At 36.6% G+C, this 17,176-nt stretch overlaps 2 protein-coding genes across 9 annotated transcripts in view; both read right to left on the reverse strand.

The window, feature by feature from the left end:
• Positions 1-297: 297 nt before the first annotated feature.
• Positions 298-3,864, reverse strand: LOC132139570 (serine/arginine-rich splicing factor 7-like). 7 transcript variants are annotated; one of them, XM_059548027.1, is made up of 9 exons: positions 3,758-3,864; positions 3,566-3,651; positions 2,186-2,410; positions 1,668-1,847; positions 1,514-1,582; positions 1,375-1,413; positions 1,064-1,183; positions 866-964; positions 298-786 (listed from the first exon to the last, which is right to left on the reverse strand). In XM_059548027.1, the coding sequence occupies exons 3-9, from the start codon at positions 2,401-2,403 to the stop codon at positions 741-743; spliced, it is 771 nt and encodes a 256-aa protein (XP_059404010.1). In that variant the 5' UTR covers positions 2,404-2,410; positions 3,566-3,651; positions 3,758-3,864; the 3' UTR covers positions 298-740. The 7 variants fall into 7 exon arrangements, with proteins under 7 accessions (XP_059404010.1, XP_059404008.1, XP_059404011.1 ...); XM_059548025.1 differs by having other exon boundaries at positions 3,731-3,804; XM_059548028.1 differs by having other exon boundaries at positions 3,737-3,799.
• Positions 3,865-4,587: 723 nt separating this feature from the next.
• Positions 4,588-17,176, reverse strand: part of LOC132139572 (sodium/calcium exchanger 2-like) — a 36,005-nt gene continuing 23,416 nt past the window's right edge. Inside the window, exons 9-14 of one of the 2 annotated variants that reach the window (XM_059548034.1) lie at positions 13,779-13,882; positions 8,133-8,245; positions 6,604-6,642; positions 6,101-6,200; positions 5,688-5,957; positions 4,588-5,610 (exon numbers count right to left, since the gene is read on the reverse strand). In XM_059548034.1, the coding sequence (XP_059404017.1) occupies positions 5,234-5,610; positions 5,688-5,957; positions 6,101-6,200; positions 6,604-6,642; positions 8,133-8,245; positions 13,779-13,882 (1,003 nt within the window). In that variant the 3' untranslated portion in view covers positions 4,588-5,233. Of the gene's footprint in view, positions 5,611-5,687; positions 5,958-6,100; positions 6,201-6,576; positions 6,643-8,132; positions 8,246-13,778; positions 13,883-17,176 lie in introns of both variants that reach the window. The other variant, XM_059548033.1, reaches the window with a different exon arrangement.

Consider the following 17,176-nt stretch of genomic DNA (forward strand, 5'->3'; position numbering starts at 1 on the left):
ATTAAATTTTACAACTCTGTACGCCAAGTATTACCACTGCAGAAACTTAACACCAAGCAAAGTAAAAATACCAAACAACTGAAGACATGTAAACATTAACATATATATATATATATATATATATATAAATTACAAATCCATACAAACTGCTGGTATAATATACTGGAAGTATATTCAATTCTGCTGGTTGAAAATTTTCTATTTTTTCCATTTAGACTAGAAATACCCGATATTAATAAAATGAATAAAAAAATGAATAAAAAAACTCAGATCATTAAACATTTTGCAATGAAACAGTTGGGTTTGTAAAGCTTTATTAAAAAGATCATTGCCATTTTCAATGCAAAAAAAAAAAAAAACTCTACAAATAAATCACAGCATACTCTTCAGCTCATCATATAATACACTGAATAAATCACAACAGCTCATTCACCACCTTACCCACAAATCACTGACCACAGGAAACTGGCTCAAGACAGAAATTAAAACAATGGAGCTCTTAAAATTTTTATCTTTTTACAAGTCTGAATTGGAGGGGGATAGGTAAAAAGGGGGAACAAAATAAAATTAGCTGCTTGAGATGGATGTTTTTACAAAGAGCTTTCATTAAAATGTGGGGAGGGAGAAGACAAAATAGCCTTGTAGCTACAGAAGAACCAGTACTGAAATCATGGGGAGATAAAATGTAGTTTAGCCCTGAGGCAAAGGTGGGGAACGGGGGTGAAGCATCAGTATTCAGTTCAGTCAGCAGTTGGACTTCTCCTTGGGCTGGCAGACCTGGAATGACTGAAACAAAGTGTCAGCGTCTGCTCATTTTCTACAAGAATGACAACTGAAATGTGCTATTGTGTAAATATTCATTTACCCGTCTTTCTTGTGACTGACCGAACGAGACCGAGAGCGAGATCTGGACACAGTACGTTCCCTCTGTCTAGAACCAGATCGTGAACGGGAGCGAGAGCGACTACAAATACAAAAACAAACAATTCTGAAGACAAGTACAACACCAGTACATCTCATTTCACACATGTAAAACTTAAATTATCATGAGTAAACTGAGTACCTGTCTCTACGGACAGGTGTTCTGGATCTGGACCTTCGGACAGGGCTTTTCGACCTGCGTACAGGTGAACGTGAGCGCCGCACAGGGGTTCTGGATCTAGAGCGGCCTGGAGAACCTGACCTTCAACACAAAGGTAAAGTTTAAGAAGAAAACAAAAATACAGCCCAGATAAAATACAAAATTTAGAAAGCCAAAGGGTCCTACAGAAAGATTGCTTCTACAAAAGTACTGTGGAACATCAAAGCAGCAAGTAGAAATATTGGAATTAAGAGTTGGTAGAAACAGGACTGTGGACTGATAACACAGCATACCTGCTTTTGCGTTTTGAGTATGAAGGTGAACGGTACCTTCTGAGAAAGAGTGGAGATAAAAAAAATTAAAAAATGATATCAGGTTGGCAGATCTAGACTGTAAATCTTTCCAAACAGCGGGAACAGTGCGAGGACTTGCCTTTCATTGCTACGGCTACGAGAGCGGTAGCGCCGGCCATGAGATCTGGACCGAGAGCGGGATGTTGACCTAAAAAGAAACAAAACAAAATGAAAGCTTTTTAATAATACAACAGGGTCAGGTAGCAACACAATAAAAAGGTTGATTAAAGTACCTGCTGCGTCGACTACGCCTCTTGCTGAAACGATAACAGTCGTAGGCATAATGACCAGATTCCCCACACTGATAACAGCGGTCATTGGGGTCAAACTGTCTGCGGCTGGGACGGCCATAACGGGACTTTCTGGACATACCATTAGACATCTCAACTCTCACGCGGGCTCCACAAAGCACCCTAGGATTTTATAGATCAGAAGGTTATTCGTTTCTCTATGCCAAACAAAGGTGCACTCATACGAGTCCCCCCTTGTATTTTTCAGGGCCACACACTTCACAGAGATTCAGGTTAACTTCAGATAAACTACGACTAACAAATGAACTCAAACAAATTACAATTATTCTGCTTACAGGATAATACCACATAAGTTGGGGCCTTTGTGAGCGGAAAAAGAACAGTGATAAACCGCCGACACTCACCCCTGCGGGTCTTAGCTCCCTGAAGAGGTCAGGGGGTTAAATGTGCTGCAGTAGCATCATGGCAAATGTAGGCAGGTAGAACTCAAGTAGACTCACTTTCCATCCATCCCCTTTACGGCATCCTCTGCATCTCTGGCATCCTCATACTCTACGAAGGCGAAACCTGGAGGGTTCCGGGCGACCCACACACTCCGCAACGGTCCGTAGTAACTGAAGGCTCGTTCCAGCTCACCTTTGGCAGCACCATTGCCAAGGTCACCGACATAGACCTTACAGTCCGTGGCACGAGAGGAACTTCGAGATGAGTAAGACATCTTGCACCTGTAGTATGGACAAAGGAAAAGAAATTAAAGTAAAATTTTTTTTTTAATCTGCTTATTTATGATGCACAATAACCGATTCCACAAATACTCAAATTACAAATCAGATTTTAAACAGGGATTTAAGGACCACTGGGGGTCTCAGGAGGTCAGTGGAGATACCAGAAAATAAATTTCTAATTACAAAATATCTTGCAACCTGTCAAAGGGACAATCCACCAAAAATGAAAACTAATTTTAATCAATTCACTCACCCTCATGCAATTTCAAATCTGTATGCCTTTCTTCAGCAGAAAACAAAATTATCTTTTGGAAAATGTCTTTTTTTATGTGTGTGTGTAATACAATGAAAGTAAATGGTGACCAAAACTTAATAGCAAGATTCTTCAAAATTGTATGGTTCTGCAAAATAACATGAGGCTGAGTAAATGACAGCTTTTATTTTTGGCTGAACATTAGGCATTATATAATGCAATTAAGTTGCAGTCTATATAAGATTGCTGTCCCTGGTTCTGTTAAGGTTAATCATAACGTTACCTGTCGTAAAGTAGAGTTTCTCATCGTATAAATATCATAACGTCGCGTTGGTCAATCAGCGCGAATGAAAGTACAAAAACGCGTGGGATAAAAACATCGCTACCCTTATCACGTGGATATTTCCAAATCGGTCAAAACTGAAGATATGAGATATGTTAGAACATTACTATAAAGAGTTAACAGATGATTTATCTCGAGCATTGTTTTAGTTTCGCTTTCCTCTGTAACACCAGTCTCCTCAACTGTCGAGCTACGGCCATGATGGACTGTTCAATCGTGTTTATCAACAACCTAAGTTAACAAGACTCAAACAATCAAATCCACACCAGACACCGCGACTAGGGCTTAGAAGCAGAAAACGCTTGAGAATGTAGCAAGCGGTTTGCCTGTTAGCTTGTAAACAAGATTAACGCCATTAGTAAGTGCGCCAGAAACGCAGGCCGCTCTTTGTTTGGCACGTTTTTGAATCAAACGACACACCTACCGAAACACACCGATCCATCAACTGGCACGACCAGTAAACTCCCGAGCTCTCGTACAAGGTTTATAAACACATGCGACGAGAAACGACTTTCGATAATACACAATAAACAACACCGTCTGCTGCACGCGGACTTACTGTGTAACTCGACGTCCTCGGTTCCGTGTGAGGGCGCGTGGACGTCTTCTTCCGGTTGATTAAAGGCGCTTCAAATAAACCTTGGCCTGCAGGATACACAGCTAATAAATACAAGCAGACAGAAATCTGATAATCGCTACTACCTCTAACCGATTAAAAACCTACGCATACAAATCAGAATAGCGCTCTCACTTCTTGTCTTATCTCATGCTCTTCACGCTCTTGGCCCGGAAGCATCACCCGTCACCAGCTGAGCGTGCGCGGCCTCGTCGACTTCTCTTTCAAGAAGGGGCGGTGTCTTTAATGCTTGAACATGATTGGCTCTCACTGATGTAACTCAAACTAAAGGCGCGTTTTCTACGGTCTACTGTTTTTTTTGTTTTTTTTTGTGGCGGGTATTTTCATTCATTCCAGTAGTTCGTATATTTTGAGTCAGCTCAGCTCACTTACCAGTTTCATTCATTGATTTAAGCGACAATTTCTGCATGATGCAACATTAAGCCGTTGAATCTCTCACTTAACCGATTTATTAAAAACACGAATTGTGTAAAAGCGTCTCACTCACAAATGACAAAAAAGGTCATCTAACGTTATATATATATTTTATTTTTTGTGAGCCGCTTGAGTTTTGATCACTGATCTATAATATAGAACATAGTCATATGTATATAGTCATATATATAGATCAGTAGTTTTGATATAATGCCCACATTATTATGTGTGGTTAGTATTAATTTTACAACATTCATAATTCTTGCATCCTCCAATGGAAAGTAACTAAAGCATTTATAACACCTCGAAAATTCTTCGAAGTGTACATTGTTGCTGTTTACTGTATATAAAAAGGAGAAAGTCTATTACAAAAGGGATATACGTTACTGAATGGAATTATAAATGAAAGAGAACGATTCAACGAATGGCTCTTGAGAATGTTGTGCTGGGATCTTTACTATATTAAAGCAACATATTCCAATCAGAATACCAAGAGCACAATAGGAACATATATTTCAATTTATTAATGATTTTACTTAAATTTAACTGCTGAAATAATACATTTGAGTAAATCGATGAGGTGACAGGCTACAACATAGACTCATTATCTGGGTAAATATATGAATGTGAATTATCATGATAATGATAATTATCACATACTTAATTTATTTGATCAGCTTTACCAGGTAGGTCCCATACTGACATGATCCTTAAGTGAAACTAGCAATAGAAGATCACTTTCACTTGTCAAAGAGTTTTTGGTCATTTCTATGAAGTCCCATAAGTGCATTTTCTCTCAGAGAGAGAGGGATAGCATCTCTTCACAGAAACATCAGTTACTGGTCATGAGTCAGCATATAAAATGACATCAGATTTCTGTCAAAAAAAGTGCTACATCTTGCAGTTTGTTTAAAGTGCTCCATGACGCTGAGGGTCTGGTGGTGTCAAAAGTTCATAATACCTCTAATGTGCTTTGAAGCCAAACAACAGCTGTATAGCAGTGCAGTCATTTCAGGTATATTTGTTTATACAGAATGTGATATCTCCTTTATGTACATATTACCATGGAATATACAATACACTGTGCATTTTCTCTCATTTAATCTGAATGCCATAAGTGTAAGTGTTTGTTTATCTGTGTTTGAGTCTGATTGTTTAGTCTTTGTCTGTCCATCCTCAGAAGCCGGTGATGTGACAGTAGGCCTCTAGGCTGGAGAATGTGATGTAGAGAAACCACAAACTGAGGAACAACAGTGAAGTCAGAACCTTTATCGTTTTGGGCCCGCCCAGCTCTCCGCCCACCGATGGCCGCCGTCGTAGCATGAGCACGCCGATGTTGATGAAGGCGAAGATGGTGAAGAGTGTGACAGAGAATGCAAGTGAGCCGGGCTCTACATGAAACACCTGACCTTTGACCTCCCAGTAAATGGCTGAAATGGACCAGGCCACACCAATCCCCAGGAAAACATTAACAGAGTTGCTACCAGTTACATTTCCAACCGAAGCATCTGCATACTGATCCTGTGTAGCAGCGACCTTACTTGCAAATGTATCTGAAAAGAGGAAGCGGAGAGGATAGTTGGTCGCTTTTGTCATATAATCAGACACTCAAGCTATGATACAGATTTACCTGGTATGGAGGTTCCTAAGGCAACGAACACTACAGCAGTGACTGTGTCACGGAGGCCCACCGTGCAGCCGAAATGAGATGCCAAATCTCCAATGACGGCGGTTAGCAGCCCAATGGCCAGAATGGACACAACAAAGCAAACCCAACCATTCCAGTATTCTGTGGGTGGAATGAATGCAAACAGAATCTTCCAGAACACTGTAACCGCGTGCATTAAATAATCACAGCACGATGGTTGCCGTGGCTCCCCTCCTTCCTCATCACCTTCTCCTGAAAGGAATGAGAGAAAGGTATAAATAAGACATGATCATCACCCAAAAGAATATCTTATGAGTTTTTACGCACACATACACAGCATAAATCATTCCACATATATACAAACATGCATAAACACTGAAATGATTTGATTCTACCTGCACTCACTGTTACAGCCTCAATGAACTGTTCTCTCCAGGAGTGTGTGCCAATTACGTCAGCAAGATTGGTATCCTTCAATAGGCGGTCTACTGTATTCTAAACACATATGTACACCACAGTGGAGCTCAATGATTGAGAAATATGTCCATTAAACACCATTCAATCAAACTGATCAATCACTCTGTAGAAGTTGGCACACAAAAAAAAAATCCTGTTTGTAATATTGACAGTATTCTTGAATAATTTGCACAGTGCATTAACATTTTGTTTAATTGAAAAATCATAGGTTAATGTAGGTTGTGTATGGAGCTTTAGTTTTAAAGCTTTCAAATTATAAACAAATGAAAACAGAAAGTTGAGATTTGTGATGAGGAAATGAGATTTAATAATCCTCTGCAATCTGCATGCATTTGGGTTTGATTCAGTCAGAGATTATTTAAAGGCTGATGTTTAGGGCAATCCTAACACACACTTCACACTGAGGCAAGTGGTCTACTACCGCATCTAAGACTCCATTAGGGGCCATTCCTTGTCGGACCTATGAAAGGGAAGGAATCACAGCTTATACAGTTTCTGCTTGCATGAGACAGACTAAATTGGGAACTCAGTTAATGTGTATGTTACAATTAGACATGTGCCGGTATTCAGTAATGCGATATATCACGGTAATAAATATTGTGTTTTTTTTTTTACATTTTAATCCGGACTACAACATGCCCAAGATATTGTTTGAAAGTGTTTTGATTCTATATTGTTTGTTTACACTTTACATTAGGGCTTCATTAGTTTTCATTAGTTAACATAAACTGCAATGAAAAATGCTTCTAAACATTCATTTATCTTAGGTATTCCGATATATTTAATACGTTGTTAAAATCAAAAGTTGCAAATGTGTTATTAAATGAGCTAACATGAACTAAGACTTGTATTTTTTATTTTTTTAACAAAGATTAATAACTTCTATAGCAAATGTAGTTATTGCACATTGTGAATGTTAATGCATTAACTAATGTTAACTAATGAGGTCTTATTGTAATCTGTATAAAAGTCTAATCTGTATAAAACTTTTAACTTTATATATTTTTCTGTATTGCTTTGTTGTATTTAAATGTTGTTATTTTTGTTATAAGAAAAAAGTTATTAAACCTGTTATACTGTATTATGACCACTTTTTTGAAACAAGATTTCAATGCTGTGATAATACCATACATCGTGATAAAAATAAAAATAAACCGCAACATGAAAATTGGATACCGGCATATCCCTAGTTGCAAAAAGCCCTAAGAGGTCATGGATTATTATTATTTATCTTTCTTTCTTCCTTTTTTTTCATTTGATCATCACATAACAAAAGATGTTTTCTCTTTATCACAACTTTTTGACTTATGGATATTTCAACAAAACGTTTGCTTCACTTAAAGAAGCAATAAAGTCAATACAATAAATGAATAAATATAGTCTAATCAACCAGTGCAATTTTTTTTTCAGAGACAGTATGCTAAACATTTTTATTTGTGTAATTAAAATTTTTAACATATTTTTTAACATAATTAAGAGCTGTCTAACAACAGAGCATTCAACACCACGGGGTGCCTTCAGATATAAAGTACCTAGAAGATAACTATTCTAGCTCCTTTTATTCAACCCACTTTATTTTCCTTAAACATTTGAAATAAAAAAATATATTTCATAATTTGTTTATGTTCATCAGTCCTGTAGGATAGGCTGACCATCTGACCATCACATGTAGGACAGCTTCTGATTTGATGACATCATTACTGCTTTATTTACTTTGAAACAGAAGTAACTTGATGTTTGTGTATTTTGTTACTTCATTTGGTTAGTCTACAGTTATTGCTGCTGATGGATAATGGGTCAGAGATCACAAGAAAACAACTTTTATTATGTCGAGATTACAAGACAATTAAGCTGTGATATGAGAAAAAAACAAAGAAAAATAATAATAATCTATCTCGTCCTAAGGCCGTAGTTTGCTCCTGAATGTATACATGTGACCTGTGTGTGTACCTTGAAAGCCATGCTCTCCTCTATAATAACCTCTAACTTGCTGTGTTCTCCCAGTATGGGCTTTCCTTTCTCTGCTATATGTCTGGCCTCCTCCACTTCCGGACCAGGGGTGGCTGGGGAAAACAAGAGGGAGAGAAAAGGGTAATTATTCATAGACAAAATTGCATATATACTGCAAAAGAAATGTACAAAGACTTAGTAGAATCATCTTACCCTGATTCAAAAGCAGATCTATATGCAGCATACAAGTAGAAAATGTATCAATGAAAGAAGCAGTCAACTGAATAATAAATAAACTGTATCTACAGTATAGAAACCATACTAATATGCTGGTTTGGTGCTTAAGAAGAATTTTTACTTAGTAATGTTGAAATGGTTTCAACATAGTTACATACTAACTATACATGTTAAAACAAAGTAATACTGTCTGTGTGCACTTTATAAAAAGGCATGATAAAGTTGTTTGACTGTTTTGCAACACTGAAACTTCCACCACCACTCTGATATGAATAATATATAAAAAAATAATAAAACTACATTTGCAGAAAGCATATACTTTGTGGTCAAAATGAGAATAAACTGTAAAATAATAAGCCTGATTGGGGATAGTAAAGATCCATTTCCAAAATAAACATACATTTATAAATTAATAAATTTATAAACATAATTTGCAAGTACTTTATACTTAGTTTGTGAAAATGATAAATAGTCATAAATGTGAATAAAATATCACTTTTTTTTGGTTAAATATCACTTTTTTTATTATATTAGCTAATATTTAATGTTTTATTTTTCATTTGTTTTTGTAAATAAGTTACACTATATATACATATATATATATATATATATACAGTGTTGGGAAGGTTACTTTGGAAATGTAATAGGTTACAGATTACAAGTTACCCTGTTTAAAATGTAATAGTAGTGTAACTTTTTCAATTACTTTATTAAAGTAATGTAACTAATTACTTTTGGATTACTTTTCTAAATTTGTGAAATTAAAGAATAATAAATAAAAGCATATACATCAACTTAAATACAGTTATCTAATAAGCATGTGACGTATTCTGTGTAATAAACTCCTAAACATTGGTGTTTTTTTGAAACTGCTGTCTCTGTATATGATGATAGTTTTCTCAAAATAAGTAAAATGCACATGAAGTGACACAGAGCATTTCTAGAAATTATGTTTATGTGCTCGTGTACTCCTATATTGAGATGGCAGAGGTTGAAAACACTGCGAGCTTCAGTAGGCCAATGTGTAGTAAATGAAACCATGTCTTTGACATTAATTTACAGCAGGGGCGGACTGGGAAAAAAATTCAGACTGGAAAATTCAAACTCATACAAACAAATTCATGGACAAAACTATTTTTTATATGGACCTGACATAAAAAAAAGGTTTAAATCTTTAATTTGGGGACATGCAAAATAATTAAAAGTTCTCTCCTGAACTGCACCTTCACTTCCATTTTTCTCTTCAGTCTCTTTATTTTGCCCTGTTATCCATCTCTCTCATGACTTTAATACTCAAGATTGAACAAAACTATACTTTACAATACAATACTCTACAATACTACAATATCTTTATAGAAAAATCCTAATACTGTACACGAGTCATGTTTTTCCCTTACAAAAAATTACCATGCTTTTATTAGCCTATATAAAAGTAAAATAACCTTGTTTTTTTTGCAAATGGATTTGTATTTTTTAAATAAATACATTCGTAAAATAATTTTACATTTTTGGTTATCACATTTAAACAATAGTAACCAGTAACCTGGATTTATAGTTAAATATTAAAATGTTAATTTTCGTAAGGGTTGTGTTGTTGTCTGTCTTAGCTCCCCTAAACCTATAAAAAAAATCTGATTTTTTTTCAGCTAAATTACTACTGTAATATTACAACAGATAATAATGATGTCCTTTATATAGTATTTTGAGTGATGACTGATGAGCAACGTACTGCTGCTTGATTAAATAAATAAAAAAACAAAGACATAAAAGCATCTTTACAGATGAAACTGACCTGAAACCCTGAACAGGAGTTCTGCTTCTCTGCTCCAGCAGTCCACTCTCTCTCTCTCTCTCTCTCTCTCTCTCTCTCTCTCTCTCTCTCTCTCTCTCTCTCTCTCTCTCTCTCTCTCTCTCTCTCTCTCTCTCTCTCTCTCTCTCTCTCATTGATTACTCTGAGTCTGATCCAAACCGTTTGGCGGAGGCGCGGAGAGCGCGAGTCATGACTAACACTTCATGACTTATTAGAGATTTAATTATCAAATGGCGGATTCGCAAATGATCGCTTTAGTACATTCGGCAGGCAATTATACAATAATGATATTAAATAATGGGGCAAAATCGGCTGCCAGGCCACCGGGAATTGTCCCGGTTCTCCCGGTGTCCAGTCCGCGCCTGATTTCCACAGACACGCAGAATGAGCAAGTCATATATTGCATTTTTGGGGCTTTATATTCACAGACACTAGTCGATGTCATGTTTTGATTCAAGTGTACTGACCTACTTTTGATTTAGTCATCCAAAATGTGTCATATTCCATCCGCGTTAGGCATTTCGTTTTTATGACTGTATTCTACGAACCAGACTGTATTTCCGCATCCCGGAAATTATTAGGGCGGTATGTCTCAGAATAGTCAGTGCAATTTGGGAAAGAAATCAGTTAAATCTGTATGTGGATGCATGTAAATATTCAAATGTAATCCCCTTTGTAATCGTTAAAAATTTCATAAGTAACTGTAATTTAATTACTCATTTTTTCTTAGTAACTGTAACTAATTACAGTTACAGTAATTTTGTAATTAAATTACGTAACGCCGTTACATGTAACTAGTTACTCCCCAACACTGTATATATATATATATATATATATATATATATATATATATATATATATATATATATATATATATATATATATATATATATATATATATATATATACATACATACACACACACACACACACACACACACACACACACACACACACACACACACACAGACACACACACACACACACACACACACACACACACACAAACATTTCTCACAAACTGCACTCACAAACTGTATTTTAATGCAGCCAAATTTTCAATAGAACTGTTTTATCTTCACATTTATCCGTTTCTGTTGACAGACAGATAAATGGAAAAGAAAGAAGAAAAAAATGGGAATGTGTGTGTATGCATCTGTATCTATGTATAGGTTTATGTGAACAGAAGGTAGGTAGATATAGGATGTATGTAAAGATGTATATATAAGTGAAGCATCAAATTGTTTTGTATTTAATTAAAGGATAAAAATAGAGAAATGGGGTAGGACCTGAAAAGTTTGTTATGAACTTCTTCCTACTCCTTTTGAACATGAGAATTTCTCATTTGAATTATTTACAATAATATGGAAAGATTGTGCTGAGAAGTTATTTTAATGTTATATATGTATACATGCCTGTATGTATATACATTTTTATTTGTATTTTTTTTTTAATTTTATTTACATGTTCAATAAAAAAAAAAAAAAAAGTAATAATAGACAACGGGACGAATATGAAATGCGAACGAATTGAAACGTGGCCCATTATAGAATCCTGATACATAATCACAACGTCGTCTAATGAAATCAAATACACATAAGATAAAGGCAATGGTTGTGCTGCGATTTCGCTATATTTGCATGTCCAATAGAGTTGGAGTGGCATATTATCTCTTTTAAATGAAAGTGCTGCTCCTCTAAGCCGCTCGCAGAGAGAGGTGTGCGCGCGCTGGGAAAACAAAACCTCGAGCTCGTGCTGCTGCACTACCATACCGGCGAGTCTCAGAAACTAGGTTTGTCCAAGAAATTGCTACATTTGCCCCTAGCGCTTTTTTGATTTAAAAAAAAAAGAGTCGCTAAAGGGCTATGAAAAGCTGGCAACACTGCAAACAGTCATGTGGTTTATCCTCATTTGTAAATCGATTTGGATAAAAGCGTCTGCTAAATTACTACATGTAAATGATTGAATGTTTTCAGACGTACAGAGTTTCCAACATCATAGATCACTTTTGGCTAAATAAATCAAGCTCTGATACAGTGCTTTGAGGTGAAATGTGTTGTTGTTGTTTTTATATACAAGCATCGGAGTTTCACTAAAACTTAAACTTTAACTGAAAGCACAAAGTGTCCGATCTGACAGCCGTCTCTCCCCGCCTGCAACTGGAAGATCTCGCCAGCCGGTGGCAGACTAGTGTAGTTAATCATTTACCGGATCATCAAGAACTTCAGGGAGAGAGAGGTTCGACTGCTGTGAGTCGAACCTCTTCAGGACGTCCCAGAGTGTCCAACAAGCGCCAGGACCGTCTCCTCCTGAGGAGTCAGCTACAGAATCGAGTCTCCAGCAGTGCAGATATTGCTCAGGGATGACAGCAGGTTGCTGTGAGAGCATCGGTACGCACAGTGAGACCAAGACTTTTGGACAACGACCTGGTGTCAAGAAGGGCAGCAAAGAAGCCACTTCTCTCCAGGAAAAATGGACAGACTGAAATGATCCAGGAAGTACAAGGATTGGACAGCAGAAGACTGGTGCAAAGTTATTTTCTCTGATGAAGCTCCCTTCCGACTGTTTGGGACATCTACCAATGCTACCATGAGTCCTGTGTTGAGCCAACAGTGAAGCATCCAGAGACCATCCATGTGTGGGGTTGCTTTTCAACCAAGAGAGTGGGCTCTCTCCTGATTCTGCCCAAAACACTGCCATAAATAAAAATGGTATCAAAACATGGTATCAAATGGTATCAAAACAAGAGTGACTTCTAACAACGATTCATGAGCAATTTGGTGATGATCTGTGCATTTTCCAGTATGATGGAGTTCCATGTCACAAAGCAAGAGCGATAAAGAAGTTGCTCCAAGATCATTACATTGAATTTTTTTTATCCTTGGCCAGGCAACTCCCGGATCTCAATCCCATAAAGAACCTGTGGTCAGTCCTCAAAAGGTGAGTAGACAAGCAGAAGCCCTCAAATTAAAATCAACTCCAAGAACTAATAAGGCAAAAATGGATCACCATCAGTCAGGATTTGGACCCGAAGCTATGCCAGAGTGACTTGCTGAGGTTATGAAGAAGAACTATGGTCAAGACTGTAAATATTGACTCTTTATATATTTTTGCCAATAAAATCCTTTAAAACTTATATGCTTATTATTGTTTTTCAGTATACCATAGAAGCAAGTAAAAGTAATCTACAAATACTGAAGCAGCAAACTTTGCAAAACGCAAGATATGTCACTGCCAAAACTTTTGGCCACGACTGTAAGTGAGCTGGTTCTATTTACTGAGTGACGCATATCTAGTTTGTCCCCCTGTTGCACTGTTGTTATTGATCTGAAACTGAACACCGTTCATAGAAATGTTTGTTTGTGTGTGTGTGTGTGTGTGTGAAAGAGAGAGAGGTGAGAAGGAGGATACAGGAATCTCAGTAGCCTTAACAAATGAAAATATACTCAAGCATTTATAGAAATCTTCAACACAGAGAAAAATGTAAATACTCTAACATCTGTATTGATTAAAAAGAATAGTAACACACACACACACACACACACACACACACACACACACACACACACACACACACACACACACACACACACACAGACCTGAGATGCCTCTCTTGAGCCATTTGGGTTCTTCAAGGACAACGTAGAAATTTTCTTGCTTCTCATATTCCTGCATGTTTATGATGCGCACCTGTAGTGCCTTCCTGCAGACACACAGAAACAAAGAGCAAAGGACAAATAATCATTTCCTTTTGGTTTTACCTCTAAAATATTAAACGAGACCTCAGCATTTAAATCACATCAGAGTTAGGCCTACATAAATACTTTAACACAGTGCATAAATAATTAACCCACACACAGATGAACTGAGACGAGTGTTCAGTTGTGTACATGCTTTCTTTTCCACAAACCACTGCTGCTTTGAGCATTTAAGATGTATGTAATTTGTTTTAACAATAAAGGTATATTTATTCAGTTTCCATAATGCATGTGTGTGTGGCCTTTGACTGTGAATGTGTGTGGTGTGTGGCCTTTTTGTCATGTGCTCTCTGAAGCTTCACTGTACACTTGACAGCACTGATTTCACCTCATCAGATTTCACAATCACATACTGAATTAATAAACAGAACCTAAATGAATTGAAGAACTAGAACAGAATTTGTATGAGAATACAGAGACAGGTGAAATTACCTATCAATGTAAAATTACTTATCAATGTTACCTTTCAGCCCAGAATAAGTCCTGGGTTAAAATGAATTGTAACTAAAAAACAAAAACAATCTTTGCTACTCAGAATATTAATATTAGCTTATTGAAACTGACAGTAACTTTGAAGCCTGAGTAGAATCCATCAGAGCACACATCAAACCAACAGTCCAAAGTTCAAAACACAGCAGTCCACACAGAAGACTAGAGAACATCTTAGAAACATTGTGGTACACAAACATGTTGGGGTCTGAAAGTATTAGCCAGGGATTCCAGTAAAACAGCATTAAAGGTGACAAAAATAGGTCTATGCAACTTGTGATACCTTATTACTAGTACTGGGGTAGAAGAAACCTCTAGTGGCACAAATGAAAAGTGACTGAGTGATGGCTATGTATAATGAGGTTTAATATGAGGTTATTATAAAATTACAGCTCAGTATAAGATTGCAGAGAATTGCATTTTTTTTTTTTTAATTTAATTACATTTTAAAAGTCTCATAATGCTTACTGTGCATGTTGAAAAATGTCATTAAGTCTATGACATATATGATATATAAACTGACATACAGTAGGCCTAACGTTCAAAATTGAGTAATATTATTTTTTTTAAGAAATGTATTATTTTATTCAACAAGGACGCATTAAATTGATCAAAATTGTCAGTAAAGACTTTTACATTGTGACCAATATTTGTGTTTCAAATAAATGCTGTTCTTTGAAAAAACGTCCATCATGGTTTCCACCAAAATACTAAGCATAACAACTGCTTTAAACATTGATAACAATAAAACAAAAGAAACGCACACTAAAACAGCAATGTAGTAATAGATGAAATGTATCTTTGGCATCACAGTAATTAATTACAAATATAGAAAACTGTAATTCCCTTTCTGTCGGTCACTCCCTAGGCCACGTCAGTGACACACGAATTGGGATATCGCTTAGAGACACCAATCTACTTCGAGTGTAAACTAAGGCCCCATTCTAAGGCGTTTTGGAAGAGTGAAACGGATATTTTTTTGAAACCAGGTCCCAGAGTGGATAAATTTGAAAACGCCACCCTTGTGTTTTCATGTCGACAGTGAATACATATATCTTCTGAACCGATGACGTCATCAGCCCACGTATTGCCCCTAGTCAGGCCCCGCTACGTCACGTAACAGCAACCAAAAAATTTACAAATACTGAACGATTGTTCAGATCGGGGGTCCGTTCTTCATACATCGCTTAACACATACGAGATGAAATGTCACATCCCAGGTGAAATCATCTCGCTAGTCAGGATCTGGCTAATTCGGTTCTTCGAACGCACCTGGTGTTTATGATTAGTGTAGCTAGATTGAGTTATCTGAGATAATTGCGTGTTCATGGTTTGGTTTTTAAAGGGGGTTATTTATCAATAATCAAAACCAAAACTTGCTGGTGGCAAGACAGCAATGTAAGGACACCATATAATTAAAAAAGACACCTGACGAAAGACTTTCTGGACTTTTATAAAGAAACAGCCAAGAGAACAAAACGACATAAATGTTATAATAGATAAATGAAAATGTGGACTGTTTTTATTTTAATTTTTTGACTTGATTGCCAATTATTTATATTCACGACTTCTAATATTTGTAAAGGCTTTACATTTTTATTTCAATGTAGTAATTAGCAATTCATATTTCAAATAACATTTTTATATTTGAACAGATTTGTAATGTGACAGCATTAATTCAAGTTTCTTAAGGGTCAAGATCATGTTATCTGCATCTACTGTGTTCCATCAAGCCTCTCCCATAATATCTGTCATCACTCAAATCAATGCACGACTCTACATTATCTGTGTGTAAGACTCTTAATACAATTAATACAATTAGTAGTAATTATTTTATGATGAATAAATCTTTCAGTGAGTAAAACTGGCTGTGTCTATAGTATTAAAGACTACACAACATTATTATATTATACTAATATTATACATTGTTATATTATACGAATGCTTCTCGCAACAGCCCCTCCCTGGCAGACTGGGACAGGGATTCTGATGAGGGATATACTGACTCAGAGACGGGGCACCCTGTGGCACCCGCATCCAGACCTCTGGAAACTTCATGTCTAATCCCTGGATGGGACACAGAGGTTCTTGGTGACCTACCCCATGAGGTAGTTGGCACCATTACTTTGGCGAGAGCACTGTCTACGAGACATGCTTAGACCTTGAGGTGGTACATGTTCATTGAATGGTGTTCTTCTCATTGAGAAGACCCCCGGAGATGCCCGATCAGGGTCGTGATTTCCTCTTTGTAGCAAGGGTTGGAGCAAAGGCTGTCTCCCTCCACCCTTAATGTCTATGTCACTGCGATTGCTGCTAACCAATACCCTGTGGAAGGGAAGATGGTCGGTAAGCATGACCTGGATCTTCAGGTTCCTTAGGGGGGCTGCTTATGACTTTGTTTTTTAATTCTCCTAGAAACTCTGGTCAAGGTGGTGGCCTTACTATTATTTTTAACAAACGTTTCAAATGCCATTTATTGCCTTTTATGAACTATAAGAGTTTTGAAGCACAAGTGATGTTGGACTATAAGAAACCAGTGCTTTGTGTAAATGTTTATCATGCACCTAAGTATCACAAAAACTTCATTAAAGAGTTTTATGAATTTTTTTTATTTTATTTTTTTTTTATCCCACATTGTACTATTGTCTGATTCAATCTTAATTGTGGGCGATTTTTATTGTATGTTTGCTGCCCAGGAAAACCCATGGTAGCTGAGTTCTTAGAAATGTTGGGACTCTTTTAATTTGATT

Source organism: Carassius carassius, chromosome 4 (genome assembly GCF_963082965.1).
Source record: "Carassius carassius chromosome 4, fCarCar2.1, whole genome shotgun sequence".
In the NCBI taxonomy this organism is placed as follows: Eukaryota; Metazoa; Chordata; class Actinopteri; order Cypriniformes; family Cyprinidae; genus Carassius; species Carassius carassius.